The sequence below is a fragment of the Anabrus simplex genome, chromosome 3 (assembly GCF_040414725.1).
Source record: "Anabrus simplex isolate iqAnaSimp1 chromosome 3, ASM4041472v1, whole genome shotgun sequence".
In the NCBI taxonomy this organism is placed as follows: Eukaryota; Metazoa; Arthropoda; class Insecta; order Orthoptera; family Tettigoniidae; genus Anabrus; species Anabrus simplex.
This window is the reverse complement of record NC_090267.1, coordinates 434,232,768-434,251,884: the sequence shown is the minus strand read 5'-3', so window position 1 is coordinate 434,251,884 and position 19,117 is coordinate 434,232,768. Positions and strand designations below refer to the sequence as shown.

General features: G+C 41.5%; 1 protein-coding gene across 2 annotated transcripts in view; it reads left to right on the top strand.

The window, feature by feature from the left end:
• Positions 1–17,740: 17,740 nt before the first annotated feature.
• Positions 17,741–19,117, top strand: part of LOC136866471 (mitochondrial inner membrane protease subunit 1) — a 35,037-nt gene continuing 33,660 nt past the window's right edge. The window contains exons 1-3 of one of the 2 annotated variants that reach the window (XM_067143462.2): positions 17,741–18,136; positions 18,256–18,389; positions 18,477–18,674. In XM_067143462.2, coding sequence (XP_066999563.1) covers position 18,136; positions 18,256–18,389; positions 18,477–18,674 — 333 coding nt within the window. In that variant the 5' untranslated portion in view covers positions 17,741–18,135. Of the gene's footprint in view, positions 18,390–18,476; positions 18,675–19,117 lie in introns of both variants that reach the window. The other variant, XM_067143463.2, reaches the window with a different exon arrangement.

The following is a 19,117-nucleotide window of genomic DNA, read 5'->3' as shown; positions in this document are numbered from 1 at the left end:
ATGCGTCTTCATCATCATTTCATCCTCATAACAACGCGCAGGTCGCTTACGGGAATCAAATCAAAAGACCTGCATCTGGTGAGCCGAACTTGTCCTCGGACACTCCCGGCACTAAGATTCATACGCCATTTCAATTTTTACTGAAGAGTACGAACTGTTTGGAACTGGTTATATGCTGTACCGGGCTGAGTAGTTCAGACGGTAGAGCCTTCTGAGCTCAAGCTTGCGGTTTCAATTCCGACTTTGCTGGGCGGTACTTGAAAGTGGTCAAATACGAGAGTCTCATGTCGGCAGGTGTACCGGCACATGAATGAACTCCTGTGGGACAAAATGCCGGCATCTTAGCGTCGCACAAAACCACAGAAGGGGTTATGGGAGTACAATAATAATAATAATAATAATAATAATAATAATAATAATAATAATAATAATAATAATATAATCTTTCTATCAATTTACCCTGCAGGGTTGGGTGTTCCCTCGGATGCAGAGAGGGATCCATGCCTCAAGGACAGTGTACTGGAGTGTGAGACTTTGGGTTGGGGATACGTTTTTTGTTTTGTTTTACGTCGCACCGCCACATACAGGTCTTGTGGCGACGATGGGATAGGGAAGGCCTGGGAGTGGGAAGGAAGCGGCCGTGACCTTCACTTAGGTATAATCCCGGCATTTGCCTGGAGGAGAAGTTGGAAACCACGGAAAACCATCTTCAGAGCTGCCGACAGTGGGATTCGAACCTACTATCTCCCGGATGAAAGTGGGTTCGAACCCCACTGTCGGCCGCCCTGAAGATGGTTTTATGTCATTTTCCATTTTCTTACCTAGAAATTGCTCTCCTTAGCCGTTCCTATCACATCGTCGCTATAAGACGTCATGATGTAAAGCAAATTGTTACAAAAGTAATCGATAAATAAGAATGTATATATTCGCTTTCATCATACTTATAAAGCAGTATTTACTATGTCGCTAGCACATCCGTTGCGCACCACTACTGGAACTGGGTGCAGTTTCAATCACAGTCTGTGTAAAAAATCAGTGAGAGAATTTTATCAGTGTGCTTCGCTTTTACAAAAACAGTGTATGTGCGTATTGTGTGCTAATTCATAATTCTTGTAGTCTCTTGTACGTTTGTAGGTTTCTTCTTACTCGTTATTGGATATTATTGTGCAATGGATCCGAACAAAAATTCACCAGACTGTTATCAGTTGAAGAAGAAACGCAAGACTTTTACTTCCGGCGAAAGAAATATGATTCTGTCTATTTATAAGCATTTCCGAGCGAATAGTATTGACGGCGGGATTAGTTTACCTCGTGTGCTGACCCCGGTTCTGATTCCGACTTGGGTGTGCAGCCACTCGATAGTGACACAGATTAATTACTGCGGTTCAAGGTAAGCTGACGCTGAAACCTCCTGCATGATAATAATAATAATAATAATAATAATAATAATAATAATAATAATTTTATAAAAATATATTTGTAATAACTAATTTATTGAAATTATACTGGACAAAGCGGAGGTGGGACAGGTTTTTGCCTGGATCCCCAACTTCATCTGTCAGTTCCAAGTTAATTCCAGTACGAGTAGGCCCATATATAATACTCACTTCTCTCCCTTTTCCATAAATCGCTCGTGAGTAGCAACTCGTTTCAATCAGAAATCAGGCCATATATTTAGATAATAATAGTGAATAATAAATAATAAAATATTATATATATATTTATTGATAATAATAATAATAATCATCATCATCATCATCTGCTTACCCTCCAGGTTCGGTTTTTCCCTCGGACTTAGCGAGGGATCCCACCTCTACCGCCTCAAGGGCAGTGTCCTGGAGCTTCAGACCCTTGGTCGGGGGATACAACTGGGGAGTATGACCAGTACCTCGCCCAGGCGACCTCACCTGCTATGCTGAACAGGGGCCTTGTGGAGGGATGGGAAGATTAAAAGGGATAGGCAAGGATGAGGGAAGGAAGCGGCCGTGGCCTTAAGTTAGGTACCATCCCGGCATTCACCTGGAGGAGAAGTGGGAAACCACGGAAAACCACGGAAAACCACTTCCAGGATGGCTGAGGTGGAAATCGAACCCACCTCTACTCAGTTGATAATAATAATAATATGTAATAATATTTTTATAGTCCGCCTCTGTGGTGTAGTGGTTAGCGTGATTAGCTGCCACCCCCGGAGGTCCGGGTTCGATTCCCGGCTCTGCCACGAAATTTTTAAAATGGTACGAGGGCTGGAACGGGGTCCACTCAGCTTCGGGAGGTCAACTGAGTAGAAGTGGGTTCGATTCCCACCTCAGCCATCCTCGAAGTGGTTTTCCGTGATTTCCCACTTCTCCTCCAGGCAAATGCCAGGATGGTACCTCACTTAAGGCCACGGCTGCTTCCTTCCCTCTTCCTTGTCTGTCCCATCCAATCTTCCCATCTCTCCACAAGGCCCCTGTTCAGCATAGCAGGAGAGGCCGCCTGGGCGTGGTACTGGTAATTCTCCCCAGTTGTATCTCCCGACCCAAAGTCTTAAATTCCAGAACACTGCCCTTGAGGTGGTAGAGGTGAGATCCCTCGCTGAGTCCGAGGGAAAAGCCAACCCTGGAGGGTAAACAGATTAAGAAGAAGAAGAATATTTGTATAAAAATATATTTGTAATAACTAATTTATTGAAATTGTACTCTGAAATTGTAGTTAGTACATTAAAATTGTGAAAGCCTCCGTGGCTCAGGTGGCAGCGCGTCGGCCTCTCAACGCTGGGTTCCGTGGTTCAAATCCCGGTCACTCCATGTGAGATTTGTGCTGGACAAAACGGAGGCGGGACAGGTTTTTCTCCGGGTACTCCGCTTTTCCCTGTCATCTTTCATTCCAGCATCACTCTCCAGTATCATTTAATTTCATCTGTCAGTCATTAATCATTGCCCTAGAGGAGTGAAACAGGCTTCGGCAGCCGGCTCAATTCCTGTCCTCGCCGCAAGATGGGGCTTCATTTATTCCATCCCTGACCCGGTCATTGACTGGAAAACAGATTGTAGGTTTTCACATTTAAAATGTAATTCAGTAAATTAATTGTTTAAAGATGTAAGCCGTTAAAAACCTGTATGGGATTCTAATACGCATGCGTTAATGTATTAATTATTTTAAATTCATTCGAGGTTCAATCTGTGAGCTGTGCTGTATTATAGTGGTGGAGTACAACTTTGAATCGCGCGCCGGCTCATTTGGCAACCACGGCGAGTGTGACGAGCAATGACGTCACTTCCGCTTTAGTCTGCTCAAAAGGTGGTGGAGCGCTGCCTCCGTTATAATACAAGGCCTTGAAATACACTCGTGGAAACGGGTTGCTTCCTAGTTCACCATTCAGCCGCTAGGATCGCGGTCTTGTCCCCTTGTATTCGCATGGCCGTATATGTCAATAAGTAAAGTATATCTTCTTATAAATAAAGTTATTCGTGTCTGTTTGTATTCGTGACTGGACGATAACACATGAGTCCAACCACACCTTTCAAGAAGAAGAAGAAGAAGAAGTGTCTGTTTGTTTGTAACACCATCACGTCGAAACGGCTGGATAGATCTCAACCAAACTTCATATTTAGAGTATACTCATCCCGGGGAAGGTTTCGATATGCATATCATTTTAAAATCTTGGAAAAGACGGGGGTTTTATAGGAAAACCTTTTTCTCTTATACTATTATAGGCAAAATATCGAATTTGTCGTATAAGGACGAGACAAAGCTTAATTTAATCATCTTGACGCAAAGAACGAAACTCGGTAAGCCCTACGGGCCCGAAAACCTTGTTTTAAGGCCCTAAAACCAACCGTTACGGAGATATTGGCACCACACTACCCCTGCTCTAAGAATCGGATAAAGAAATGAACTGTCGTAACCATGGCAACGTCAGCTCCAGGATTCTAGAGCAGTGAGATTATGTATGTACATTTGGGCATAGCTGCCAACCAAAATTGGTACAAATAAGACTTAATATCTGGAAGAAATATACTGTTGTGTAAGGCACTCATAGGACTCCTTTGGGCGGGGATGGAAAGGGGGTGAAGTACGAGTATAAAAATCTTACTATATATAGAAATGGAAGTGTGTGTGTAAATGACACATCTCCTCCTAAACCACAGGAGCAATTTCAACCAAACTTGGTACACGTATTACTTACTATCGGGAGACGATCACTGTGGGGGGTAATCCATCCCTAGCGCCCTTAAGGGAGAGGGTCAGGGGGGTAGTTACAATAATAATCGAGAATAGTGTCGAATTCATAGTTTTCGGGGTCATTGAGTTGAAAAGTAATACTCTAGAATTTTTTAAAGTCCAGTCCCCTTTTAGGTGGGGAGCAAAGGGGGGGTGAGATATAGAAATAATTAAAAACAGTTTCGAATCCATAGATTTCAGGGTCTCTGAGATGAATAGTATTACTCCGGATTTTTTACAAGTCCAAGTGGGGAGCGAAGGGGTTGAGATATAAAATTAATCGAAAAACTATATATAAAAATATTATCATCTTCTTCTTCTTACTATATATAAATTTATGTATGTGTGTGCGTGGGTATGTGGGTGTGTAAATGACACATCTCCTCCTAAACCACTGGAGCAATTTCACCAAACTTGGTACACTTATCAATTAGTATCAGGAGACAAACCGCGTGAGGGTAAGACACCCCTAACACCCTTATGGGCAGGGGGCGAGGGGGGTGGTATAAAAATATTCTACAATATTATCGAATCCATAGTTTTCGTGGTAGCTGAAATAATTAGTGATACTCCGAATTTTTTTAAATTCATGTTCAGCCCCCTTTGGGGTGTGGGTGAGGGGGAGTGAGATATAAAAGTAATCGAAAACAGTGTCGAATCTACAGTTTTCTGGGTCACTGAGATGAATGGTGACAATCCAGATTTTATATCTCTTAGTGGTGGAGGGCGGGAGGGGGACAGTCTCATTGACAGTTGAAATCCTGTACATCGTATCTATAGTGCGACGGCTAAATACATATAGTTATCACTTATTAATTTTTGACAGGATCAAATACTTCCCAGTCGATTCGAGCTTCCATAAGGCCGAAGTTTTACTCGGAAATTAAATAATCTAAAACTTGAAATCAAACACATCTAAATAATTTTAAAACTACATAATAGATCATAACATATCAATCTGCAAGTCAAAAAGGAATTCTATAAAAATTCACATCACACATAACTAACTGGTAATGCAAATCTTAAAGGTAAATATTCAGAAACTATCCGGGCAACGCCGGGTACTACAGCTAGTCCTAAATAAAAGGAACTGAATGTTTTTGCGAGTATTGACAACACTTTATTTATAGAGCAGTGCTGCATTGGCTTGGATGTGTCATTGAAGTTTCAAAACTTTCCTTCTGAGGGGCTTCTTATCAAGTTTCAAAACTTTCTCTCTTCTACTTGAGTGGCTCAAAGCAATGTTGTCTAACAGAGGTCTCAGAAATTTTCATAGTAGAAAAAGAGGTGGTTTGTCGCCTTTACACTTTCCACACTTAATTTCTCTGTTGAACATGTCTTTCGAAAAAATAAACGTACACCTTTTAGTAACTCTCTTCGGGAGAAATACTGCGTAGCGGAAGTGACAAATTCCGTCGTTCACTGCATAAGTGCCACAGACGATGATTTTCGGTATCTGAGGGCTCCTCGATCTTGAAAACGAATAAGACACAATGTTAGACGTTGAGTAGCTGGCGAAGAGATGTTCTAAACAGCCTTTACAGTCTTTTTTTCTTTTGCCACACGAACCATAATGTCATTGTATTCCGCTTGGCGTCTTAGGTAGCTGAAGAAGAGCTCGATGTCATAGCTCGTTAGGTTCCTCGTCAATGCATAATGCAAATGTATACTTATGAGGTATTTTACGCAGGCCACAGTGGATTGGGTACTCAAGATCTATGCCTGATACATTTCTCTCGTGATTCCTTTTTACTTTCTCTGAATGCATTTTAAGTTTCTTAATATATGACAGGAAGCGACTTATGCTTGTGAAACACTATTTAAATTGAACACCAAAGCAACAACTGATACACTGCAAAAGGTTGACAGAAGGATACTCAGAACAATCATTAATAAAATAAACATCAGGTGGATGGACAATGGAGATTATTGCCTAATGCAGTGGTTTATAGGGAAAGTGAATCTATAATAGATACGATGAGAAAAAGAAGAATTGCCTTTTTCTGTCATCTTTCTAGATTAAATGATAATAGGATAATAAAACAACTATTTAATTACTTTTGGAAAAGTAAAACAAAAAATAATTGGTTTAAAGAAGTTCAGAATGATTTAGAAGAGATGAATATTACAATGACGCAAATTAAAAATAGAGAAGAAAAAAGGATTCTCAAGAACAAACAAATAAGATTGTCATTAAAAACTGTACAACACAAACAATATGTCATATCTGATGAAGAAAGAGCAGCCAGGTCAGCCAGAATGAAGAGGTTTTGGGAAAGGAAGAAGATGATGCAAGCTAAATCTTCAGTTAATTCTTTGTTAACGTAAATGTATTTGGGTTTGATTTAGGTGCTCCAACGTGGGCGTAAACTATGTAAATAAATAAATAAATATGACAGGAAATCATTAATTAACCAATTGAGGAGTTCATCTTCAGTACTAAAAGATGCTTTTTTTTTTGCTAGTGGCTTTACATCGCACCGACACAGATAGGTATTATGGCGACGATGGGATAAGAAAGGCCTAGGAGTTGGAAGGAAGCGGCCGTGGCCATAACTAAGGTACAGCCCCAGCATTTGCCTGGTGTCAAAATGGTAAACCACGGAAAACCATCTTCAGGGCTGCCGACAGTGGGATTCGAACCCACTATCTCACAGCCGCGCGCCCCTAACCGTACGACCAACTCGCCCGGTTAAAAGATGCTCGTATGTTCTCGTTCCTGAATATGTCCCATGTGGGGTGTTGCACACGTTATGCGCATTGAACAATTTCATAAAATGCTCCATAAAACAAATGGCTTATTTTAAACTGTATTTTATGCTCTCGGGACAAAACCGCCTCCATACTTTTCAAACCAGAGATTGTTTCGGGGGAAAATACAATATTTTTAGCTCTTGCTACATTCATTTTCGTGAAATTTGTTTCAACTGCTCCGTTTCCCAGTTCTACGTCCAATGACGAACCGATGTATGAAACTGTGGAACATGACATAGCTAAGACGAAGACAGACTGGCTAGAACTGAGAAAGGTAGGAGCGGAGCGGAGCAATTGTTTTCGCTCTTCCTCTGGAGACCTTTGGTAATCCTCCTACAGTGGCGGTTCGTGCTTGAAGGGCTTTCGGGCGCCGCCCCGCCGCCTTTACTAAAACACGTAACATAATTTCACTCCGGAGCTGATTATATAAAGAGATGGACAATGTAGCAAAGTCTAACTTATGGTACTGTGTTATTAAGTTATTCAATGTTATCTTTATTGTTTTGGCTGTAAACGTTTCACTTTTTTTTATTTTCAAAGACAAGGCAAAGGCTGTCTGACCGTAGCATCCGTTCAGCAAGCACGATGTTTTCTCTTTGGTCCAGCACAATGTTTTTTCTTTAGACATTAGGCGGTCGGGTGCTGGCAGGAGAGCCCTCAGTAAGCTCCTAGAGTTTAACAAGAGTGAGGGGTGCGGGGGGAGCCTTGGAAGACGATTTGGGCTTGTCAGGGGAAGGAAGAGTGCAGGCGGGGTGTATGCTTATAGCATTTAATACTTGAAGGTTATATGGGCTGTCCGGCAGAGCCCGTAGCAATGTCGCCAACCACTTTACAATGTACCTAGGCCTTTTCCCACACGTCTTACGTTAACTGTTGTTAGAGGTTAATTCCAAAACTGTTTACAAAACAATGGATTCCATTAGACTGACTATTTAAACAATTCAGTTCTAAAAATAAGCTAAAATAAATATTTAAAATCTAATCATAAGGTGACGGCACTATTTGTACGTTGGTCACATTTCTTTAAGATTTGAGGAAGCCGAAAGGAATTCTGGCGTGCATTGTTTATTTGTTCTCGTGAATGTCATTGTCGTTTGTGATCAGTGAAACAGGAGTAGCTGTGATTGCAGTGGCTGTTAGCCGCCTAATGTGTGTGTGTTTAAATGCCATTGTAGTGTAGTGTTGCTGTGCAAGTGTCCAGTAGATAAAACTACGGTACCATAATAGTTTAAATAACATTGTAAATTCTACCTTCGGTTTTAAGTGTCGTTTTAATATCTTCATTCGTGTGTTTAGGACTTACCTGCCCATTTGAAAACTAAATGTTACAGTCTTAATTTAGGAAGACAAGGAAGATGAATTCTGAAAATAGTATTTTAAGTAGTGACGGGAATTTAAGTTTTGAACATAGGATAGAATTGAAGAAATTAGGGTCTCCTCGGCCGAATTTAAATATTGCACAAGAACAAAAATGCATATACTAGGAAATTCAGTCCGTCACTTTATAAGCAGGCTGTGCGGATGTTAGATAAAGAATGCGTTCTTCTGTTACTCTTGTTTAGCAATGAATGTCGTTGACGCTCCATGGACATCATTCGGGGTATGACATAAAACACCTAGGTGAAAAAGCATAAACTGAACGCGAAGCGTATAAATGCTGGTATTGAATTTGCTATGCTTGGTAGAGTAGATATTCGATGCCAGTTAGACAGCGCAGACTTAAAATTAAACAATCAAATGAACAGGTTTCGAAGAATCGATACATTCTTAGTAAATTAATTGATGCTATTAAGTTCTGTGGAAAGTTTAAACTAGCGCTCAGGGACCACGTCTGTCTGATAAACCAGACATTTTTCGAGGTTTAGTCAATTTAATGTCAGAGCTAGACAGCACACTGAAAGAACATATCGAAAGAGCAAATAACAGAGTATTTGTTGGGTTATCTAATACCATACAGAACGAGCTTCTGAATTCAATCTATGCCGTGTGCCATCAAATGATTTCGGAAGAAATCTCTCAGACAAATTTTGTGGCAATTCAAGTTGATGAAACCACCGATTGTTCCACCTTATCTTAACTCGTTTTTGTTGTACGGTACGAGCTGGGTAGCAAAATAAGTGAAAAATTCATAAGTTTTGTGTTGCCTGATAATCACTCAGCAGAAGTATTCTGCAGTATTCCAGGAGTTGGAAAAACTTAAGCTGGACCAAACTCCGGACAAAGTCATTGCGCAGACGTACGACGGCCATTCAGTAATGAGTGAAAGGCAGACTGGCGTTCAAGCAAGGGTCAAGGTCGTTTACAAAAACGCTCCTTTTGTGCACTGCTACGCGCATCAATTAAATTTAATTGTTGAGCGATGCGCTACTCAGAATAAGCAGGTCAGGATCTTTTTTAAAAAGTAATTTAGAAGGGTCTTCATCATTTTTTACAAATCTGCGGAACGAACTGCTGTTTTGGACGAAGTGGTAAAAAGGCGCATCCCAAGAAATGCCACCAGAAGGTGGAACTTCAAGGCACGATGTGTAAGTACGGTTTTTATGTACAGAAATCTGATTTTCGCTACGTGATCGTTCTGCCTCGGAAGAAGATACATACAGTATTTAGCCAGTGTCATCGGATTATTATTATTATTATTATTATTATTATTATTATTATTATTATTATTATATTTCATCTACAATTATCGTGGTGCTGGACAGTGAAAACTGGGCCGTTGGAAGGGGGGGGGGGGGAGGATATGACGGCACAGCCCTGCCAGAGTAAAATGTCACGAACCGCCACTGTCCTCCTATTGAATTCACTGGCGGAAAATTAAAATGCTTTAATGTGGGCAATGTAGTAACGGTGATCTTGGGTGGAATAACAATTTAGGTTTCAGTACTAAGTCCACAGGTGCATGAGTTTTCTATGTTTGTCATGCAAATGCTGCAGTCGTTTCAAGATTGCCTCATTATTTGTTACGCTATGGATAACAGATTTTGATCTGTTGAAATTCAGTTTGCGTCCGCCTCTGTGGTGTAGTGGTTAGTGTGATTAGCTGCCACCCCCGGACGCCCGGGTTCGATTCCTGACTCTGCCACGAAATTTGAAAAGTGGTGCGAGGACTAGAACGGGGTCTACTCAGCCTCGGGAGGTCAACTGAGTAGAGATGGGTTCAATTCCCCCCACAGCCATCCTGGACGTAGTTTTCCGTGGTTTCCCAGTTATCCTCCAGGCAAATGGCCGGATGGTACTTAACTTAAGGCCACGGCCGCTTCCTTCCCTCTTCTTTGTCTATCCCTTCCAATCTTCCCATCCCCCCGCAAGCCCCCTCTTCAGCATAGTACGTGAAGCCGCCTGCTGAGGTATCCCAGTTGTATCCCCCGACCCAGAGTCTGAAGCTCCAGGCACTGCCCTTGAGGCGGTAGTGGTGGGATCCCTCGCTGAGTCCGACGGAAAAACCGACTCTGGAGGGTAAACAGATAAAAGAAGGAGAAGTTCGCAATAGGTGTAGGTGGATAGAATAATGTAGACTGAATATTGCCATATATTATGCCCTTGCAAATGCATTTACAATATTATAATAGTTAAAATGTTTAAGTAATAATTATATTCCATTGCATGTGAACAGGTGCTATATACGATGCTCTTACATAAATTATACTCGTAGCTCATTTATTACTGAAGAGAAAGAACTGATTGGAATTGTTTATGTGCTGTAACTGGCTGAGTAGTTCAGACGTTAGAGCGCTGGCTAGTGGAGCGGAGAGGAGCAGTTGTGACGTCATCACCCGGTTGTACCGAGTAAACTACGGAGTGAATGTAATGTAGCGGAACGTTTAAACACCCGCCTCTGTGGTGTAGTGGTTAGCGTGATTAACTGCCACCCCCGGAGGTCCGGGTTCGATTCCCGGCTCTGCCACGAAATTTGAAAAGTGGTACGAGGGCTGGAACGGGGTCCACTCAGCCTCGGGAGGTCAACTAAGTAGAGGTGGGTTCGATTCCCACCTCAGCCATCCTGGAAGTGGTTTTCCGTGGTTTCCCACTTCTCCTCCAGGCGAGGCCACGGCCGCTTCCTTCCCTATCCCTTCCAATCTTCCCATCCCTCCACAAGGCCCCTGTTCAGCATAGCAGCTGAGGCCGCCTGGGCGAGGTACTGGTCATACTCCCCAGTTGTATCCCCCGACCAGGACACTGCCCTTGAGGCGGTAGAGGTGGGATCCCTCGCTAAGTCGGAGGGAAAAACCGAACCTGGAGGGTAAACAGATGATGATGACGTTTAAACACGGTATTTCACCCATCTATTCAATGCCTTTTTCTCACAACATAACTGTCTCGCTTAATACAGCAATGTTGTTTTCTGCTGCTGAAGCCGACCTGCTCATTTCATCCGTGTGATACCTCTTGATATGATCCCACAAATGTGATGCATTACCACCCGTCGCGTAAATGATGTTTATCATCAGTAATTTCTAAGAAATGCCATGCATCAGACGGTCTTCGTGGCATTTGTGGTGCAAATTTCTGTAAAAATTTATTAAATTCCTTTAAATATTCTAAAACATGAATACCGGTACCATCTAAAAATAGCAAACTAATACCAAATTATTTTCTAATATACTTTGCATTATCTACAAAACACAATAAGCAGAGGAAATATGACGGCACAGCCCTGCCAGAGTAAAATGTCACGAACCGCCACTGTCCTATATATATATATAATTTAATAGCACACAATTTGTGTATTTAAAGCGATTACATGTCATTTAAACATAAGTCAATTATAGGCCTATTTCTCTTAAGGCGCGTCCAGACTTGTAACAGAACATCGTAACGTAACCGCGTCGCGCTCCTGTCTGGACGGTACTGCGTAACCACGTCGCGCAACCTTAGCCCGCAACATGAACGATACGGAACGAGGTTCGCTGCGTTCCACTGCTTGTCGGTTTTCCCGCGTCACATCAAAGAGCTGCGCGCGCGGAAGTTACAGCAAGCTTGTACGTACACAGGACCTCGGCGCGTAACACGCATTCGCCTCTGTCTGCTTGATCAGTAAACATGGAGTGGACCGAGCAAAAAACACTGCATTTTATTGAAATGTACAGACCTAAGGAAATGTTGTGGTTAGCCAGCCATTTTAAGGAATGACGCATGGGAGGAGCTGGCGACAGAACTGAACACAACGGCCATGGAATGCCGGAAGAAAATGACGTCCTTGCCTTCTTCACTCCGAAGGGCGAAAGGCAAAATAAAGAAGAGCACGGGAACAGGATCAGGTGTGTTTAAATAAAACTATGTGATATTACTTATAAAACATGGCATCAGACTTTAAATGCTACGACGCATTCTAAGCTTTCCGCTTTTAACAGTGTGTACGGTACTATATTTTACGATGTTTGAATATATGCATTTTTTTCATTTTCAGCAACTGACGAGGTGTATCAGAGCACATGGTTTGCTTTTAAGCGTCTGGGACAAAGACAAGCCGCGAGATGGTTTAAGCACTTTAAGTACATTTTTACTGCAAAGTAAACACTTAATAAATGAAGAGTTAAAATTCTTAAAGTGAAACTAGTAACACATTTATTTTCCTGTTTTTGATTCTTCAACACACATAAAAAACAATTTTTCAAAAAGGTTTCTTATAAAAGAATTACTTTATATTCTTGATAACACTATGTAAGTTCATAATTGATTGCATCTGTGTTCATTTTTACGGGGCAGTTGTTACCAGTGATCAAGAATGGTAGAGGCTAATATGGATCGCCGCGTATATTTAATGGTTGTTTCTTCACTGCACACTTGAACATGTAAATCTACATTTTTGTGGCTAGGTCCACTATATGTTTCAACTATTCAACAGGTTGTAGAGTAACAGCAAACTGTTCATATCCTAAAGCATGTGAATTTCACGAAAATATTCACAAGTAATTATCTTGCCATGGAATCTGTCCCTCATGTTGGAAAAAATGTGCTAACTCGTTTCGCCGATAAGCTTGATCTACGTGGCACATTTCTGATAGGAAGTAATGACGTCATGTTATCAATGTCGGCTCTCCAGTTTCCCTCCTTTAATTGTCCGTCTGTTTCATGATCTAATGTCCCAGGTGGATTGTAAAGATTGACTGAGCCAGGGCTTCGTCTTAAGAAATTGTGTAGATAAGTCACTGCCTTCACAATCAATTCAGCCCTGTCAGATTGTAGCAGCATTGGCTTTCGAAGTACTCGAAAGACAGCCGACACAATACCGAACACATTTTCCACCACTCTACGTGCTCGGCAAAGTCGATAATTGAAACGCCGTTCTAATCAATACTTTGGATGAATCCTGGATACGGTTTCATTAACTTCTCACTAAGAGCAAACGCATCGTCCCCGATGAAAAAGTATGGAACTGGAATTTGTCTTCATTTTAAGGGCTTCGCTTTTGGTAGACAAGCTGTTCTTTTGTTGTAGTTGATTGGTCAACGCTTAATAGGTGCTTGTAGGACTACATGTTTGCCATCCAGGGCTCCTAAACAATGAGACAAGTTCCACATGCGTTCATAGTTTTGTGCCACAGCCTGCCATCCTTGTTCTGTTGTAGGAATCTGTACATAATAATAATAATAATAATAATAATAATAATAATAATAATAATAATAATAATAATAATAATAATAAACGTAGTAGTAATGTATATCTTAAATATGCATGTGTAGCCTATACACGACATTTCTTAATATAGATGCCGACACCAGACAACGAACAAGAACAAGCAGATACACAACATGCGGAAGGCACCATAGGAACTATATCGTGTCCCCGCAGCCTGTTTTCCATAAACGGAAAAGACGAGTTGACGATGAGAGACTAGAGAAGGCATTTGAAATACTGACCGAATCTGCAAGCAAACATCAAGAAGAGGACGAATGCCAGATCTTCGGGAACTTGGTTGTCAAAAGGATGCAGAAATATTCACCAATAAATCGAGCCGAAATTGAACATTCTATGATGGACATTTTACTTCGTGCAGACCGGGGACAGTATGACCACTTTCCCCATCCACTCCCTTCTCCGGTTCACTCTACATATTCCCAACATCCCCATCATGCTGCACAGCATAATGTTCATCAGCTGCCGAACCCATCACATTTTCAAGGTTACACCTCCCCCTGTGGGTGGGGGCGGCAGAATAACACCCACGGTAACCCCTGCCTGTCGTAAGAGGCGACTAAAAGGGGCCACAGGGGCTCTGAACTTTGGAGCGTGGGTTGGCGACCACGGGGCCCTTAACTGAGTCCTGGCACTGCTTCCACTTACTTGTGCCCGACTCCTCACTTTCATTTATCCTATCCGACCTCCCTTGGTCAACTCTTGTTCTTCTCCGACCCCGACGGTATTACGTATGGAGGCCTAGGGAGTCTTTAATTTTCACGCCCTTCGTGGCCCTTGTCTTCCTTTGGCCGATACCTTCACTTTTCGAAGTGTTGGATCCCTTCAATTTTTCTCTCTGATTAGCGTTATATAGAGGATGGTTGCCAAGTTTTACTTCCTCTTAAAACAATAATCACCACCACCAACACCACCACAAGGTTACACCGTTTCAACACCCACTCCTCCTTCAGCTTCCTTATCCTCACCGAATACTACTACTACACCCAATTCTCCTCACTCCAACTCCAATCTGTCCACTGAGTCAAATACAGTAAGCAATTCCCACGATGTGGATATGGATTTTCAGGACTTGATTAGACTTACAAAGTAGTGTTTCTGTGTTGAATAAGCAATTAAAAATGTTTGATGTAAGTTATGTAACATAGAATATCCCAGCAATAAATTCCTTACTTACGTTTATATTTTCTTTCAATGCTTCAATCAGAGCTTGAGACATTCCGGTACGATAACACTAATCGACTGTTTGGATATTTTGAAGGAAAATATGCTGCAGACTAGTGTATAAATCACCGGTTGCTAGAAATCGTACTGTCACTGCCAGTTTCTCTTGCACCGAGATAACCTCTCTGAATGTGGTATCTTTCTTAGCAACTTTAGGCCCTATCAAATTGATGAGGTATTCGAAGTCTGTAGGTGACATTCTAGTAAAATTTTTATAATGCCCACTAACTGTCTGAAACTTCATGTCAGCCAGCAAATTTGAACCACCATGTGCAGTTCTACGTGAATATAGCTGAGTTTGCCACCATCGCCTGTTTCCGTTTGGTTGCATAATGCAAATAAATATAGGCTGCTGCAGCTAAGTCCATCTTTCAAAGCTGCACTGTCTCAACTGGCGGAACGCTGGTAGGTTACGCGTTACGACCTGCGGCGCGGGGTAGAAAAATTTACCTCGCAACCGCGGTGCGTAACATTGCCCCGTTTAACCTTGGCGCGCGACGTGGTTACGTTACAGAGTTCGGCGCGCATGTCTGTACCCGCCTTTAGAGCATTCCACGACATGGTAACGAGAACAAGTCAAATTACACAGTGTACACACACAACTCTCGTCCGGTTCATGAAAGATCCTGGTTTTACAGAGTTTGTAGTGGTATCCATGAATTGCCATAGAATTGATAAAATGTCGGAGGTCCTGGTTTGTATTGGTCCATGTTTTGTTCGTCATTGCTTCAGTCGTATAGAATTCGGGACAAATATCATTCCTCTTGGCCACTCTTTCGTCCAGGAGTTTCTTCCATTGGTGTGTATAAGGTAGAGCAAGCTTGAATCTCAAATCTTCAATTAGGAAAGGCTCCTTTGCGAGTTCATAAACCAGTCTTGATCTAGTGAATCTAGACACACACAGGGTTGTCTTTAAGAATCGGGCTCTGACTTTTTCTAGAATGTGTAGGTCATTCTTTGTTAGCTTATCCCAAATGATTTCCATCCCATATGTTAAAATAGGGATTATTTTTGCGTCAAACAGGGTAATGGCCGTCTTGAGAGATAGTCTGTTTAGATTCTTGATGTCAAATATCGCTTTCATAGCTGCCGCAGCACGTAGTCTAATATGAAGTCTAAAGGAGTTTGCTGTCGTCTGCATCGTCAAGCCCAGATATTTAAAACTGTTCACGTCGTTTAATGTTTCTTCTTTGTACGTCACTTTGTCACTTGAGGATGTTCGTCCACCCTTCCTGAAAATAATGTAGACAGTCTTTTCGATGTTTACCTGCAATTCATTTATATCTGCCCACTTCTCCAGTGCTTTTTGTAGCTCTTTAACATCGTGTGATCCTAGAACCATATCATCGGCATATAAATACGTGGTTACTTCGTTTGTCACCTCTTTTATCGCTTGGACCACATCATAGGTAGCTACATTAAACAATAGAGGACTGAGAGGGTCACCCTGTAGAACGCCATTTGTCTGCGTGATCTCCCTCGATGAGGTTATATTGTCTGAGATGATGACAGTGTTATTTATCAACATGTTATGGATCAAAAGAGTGAGCGCCTTGTCCTCTACAAGAGAATCTAGTTTCGACGATATGATGTTTCTTTTAAGATTATCGAAGGCCTTGGAGAAATCTATGAACACTGTGTGAAATTTACCCTTTGGTAGTCGTAAGGTGTCATGTATATCGTCCAGTAGATTTCTTATTGCGTGTAGAGTACTTCTTCCTCTTCTAAATCCAAATTGCTCTTCCGGAATTTTGGCTTCGATTTCTTCCGTCAGTCGAGTGGTTATTAGCTTGGTGAGTATCTTCATCAAATTATTCTCCAGAGCAATCCCTCTATAGGAATTTGGATCAAGCAAGTTACCCTTTCTTTTGTATAAGACCTTCAATGTGGAGGTTTTCCATGCTTTGGGGATGTTTCCTAGTAACAAGCAGAGGAAATATAGACGCAAATTTAATAAGCACAGACTGAATAAAGGTACAATACACTTACAAGGGGAGGCCACGAAAAACGGATCACGGACTACCTGCAAACTTTGTACACATTTAGCAGTCCATTAGAACAACATAATGTGCAAGTAGTACGGCGTCTCGAGAAAATCGCAAGAGAAATTTTCGCGTCGAATATGTACCGGTGCGTTGGGGTCACGAACACGAAACGGCGCTGGTCGAGTGGTTAGCGTTCAAGCTTCGTAATCGCTGAGTTGAGCCCCACTTCTCGCTTTGTTTTTCAACACTGGTCATTTTCTTTAAAATGCTATTTGTTCGGGGCGTCGATCCATGTGGATCTTTTGCCCCTACTGGCACCATATTGTATGAACCTGCGTGTAATTTGAATGGCGGTAGTGTGGAATGTTATGTGTGAGGAAAGGAAGATTAAGGACGTCAAAAACACCCAGTCCCCAGGCCAGGGATATTAATCACTTCAATTTAAAAACCCTGACCCGGCTGTGAATCGAACCTGGGGCCGCCGGGTGACAGGCGGACGCATTGCTCCCTACACCGCGAGGCCGGATGACATTATTTATAGTTCAAAGGAAATATAATGAAAAAGGTGTATTCTATTTGAATGGACTTACACTAACGATAAATGAGAATGTATAAATTTCATATATTCGCCTTCTTCACACTAACAAAGCAGTATTTACTACGTCGCTACCACATCCGTTGCGCTCCACTACTGGAAATGCAAAGCAGTACACATTCGGTACTGTTCTTCCGTCCTCCGCTCGCGCACCGAAAACACCGATTGGTTCAAAGAGGATAGAATAGGATTGTTTCTAAGCAACCGTTTACTACCGGAGAATACCGGAGGGAGCGCTGCACTCGCACTACCGATTGCAATCATAGGAACAACTGCTCCGTTCCCAGCTCTAAAAATATGGTTAAGTTGGCATCAGATGGACAAATTGGATGTGAACAAAAGACTGTCATTTATAAGTTGTACCATCAAAGTCAAGATTATTATGCTAATTGGAAAGAAATAAAATTGTAGGTTTAGGTGGAGATATCTGTTAAAAATATGTTCGTTCATATCGAATAGTCTATGACCGTAAGGGTTACAAGTTATAGTTAATAGAGGTATCTTCTGTTGTTTTGGTCAGTGTGCTATGTTATTATGTTGAGATCAATGGCGTAGGTGATGTGAGATTTTTGAGGGTTAGGTAGTTAGCATTTTTGTCTTTCGTGGAGTGTTTTTGACTGTTATTGGGTGATATTGCCGTTCTTGTGACCGTGTAGTGAAGGAGCGTAATCTCGTAGTAGGTTTCGATTATATATAGCTGTGTGATGAACGCATTTCTCTAAAGGGAATTGATATAACAGTATGTATCACAGATCTAGAATGTTCCGGATTTATGATATATATTTGCTCTTGAGTATTTCCAACAAGTGATTCATGTGTATTAGTGTCTGTGGCTTGATTTATTGTCGGAATCTTCAGTGTTCGTCGGATCGATGGAACGAATAAACTACATTAAGCACTATTCATTTAAACTTGGGCATGTGATTGCGTACATGATCCAGTATGGTTGTATTACTCACTGTGCTCTTGAATACTTGGCCGACTTTGTTGTGGTAAGTTACTGGAAAAAAGTAGTTTAATATCATAATGTAATATTTCATTCTCTTGTATCGTTTTTATTGATTTGTGTCTTTTTTCAGTGTACGGGACCCTCAATGGAACCAACAATATTCTCTAATAACGTGCTTTTGACAGAACATGTTACTCCACGATTGCAGAAGATAGAGAGAGGTGATATTGTAATCGCTAAATCTCCATCAAATCCCAGGCAGCACATCTGCAAGAGGGTGACTGGGCTTCCTGGAGATAAAATGAAGAATGGGTTTTCATATCATGTGGTAAGCAGAGTATTTAGATATAGGCTATGGTAGAAATTCAGTGACTGCCACAAGTTTTATAACATTATAATGGATTTGAAATAGTTCAAATTGTATGTGGAACAGGTATTATTCCAGCCCAGGGGGCCAACATATTTCTAATATTATTAGTAAGTGGAAATTAATGCAATCTTACTTGAAGAGCATCTCAGAGGAGAGATGTGTTCATTGCGATGTCCAGAAACCCAACATTCCGCCCCAAGAAATACATTTACTTTTATAACCTAATTAAGATTATTACACACCATTTTCATTTCTGAAGTAGTTGCTTGTATTCCTATTGGCCAATATAAAGTGGCACGTGATCTCCTTCCCGTGAAGAAAGTTAATAATAATCTGTTACCAACCGCAGCACAATAAAAGCGCAAGTAACTGTAACATGTTAAGAAAATGGACAGGTCTAG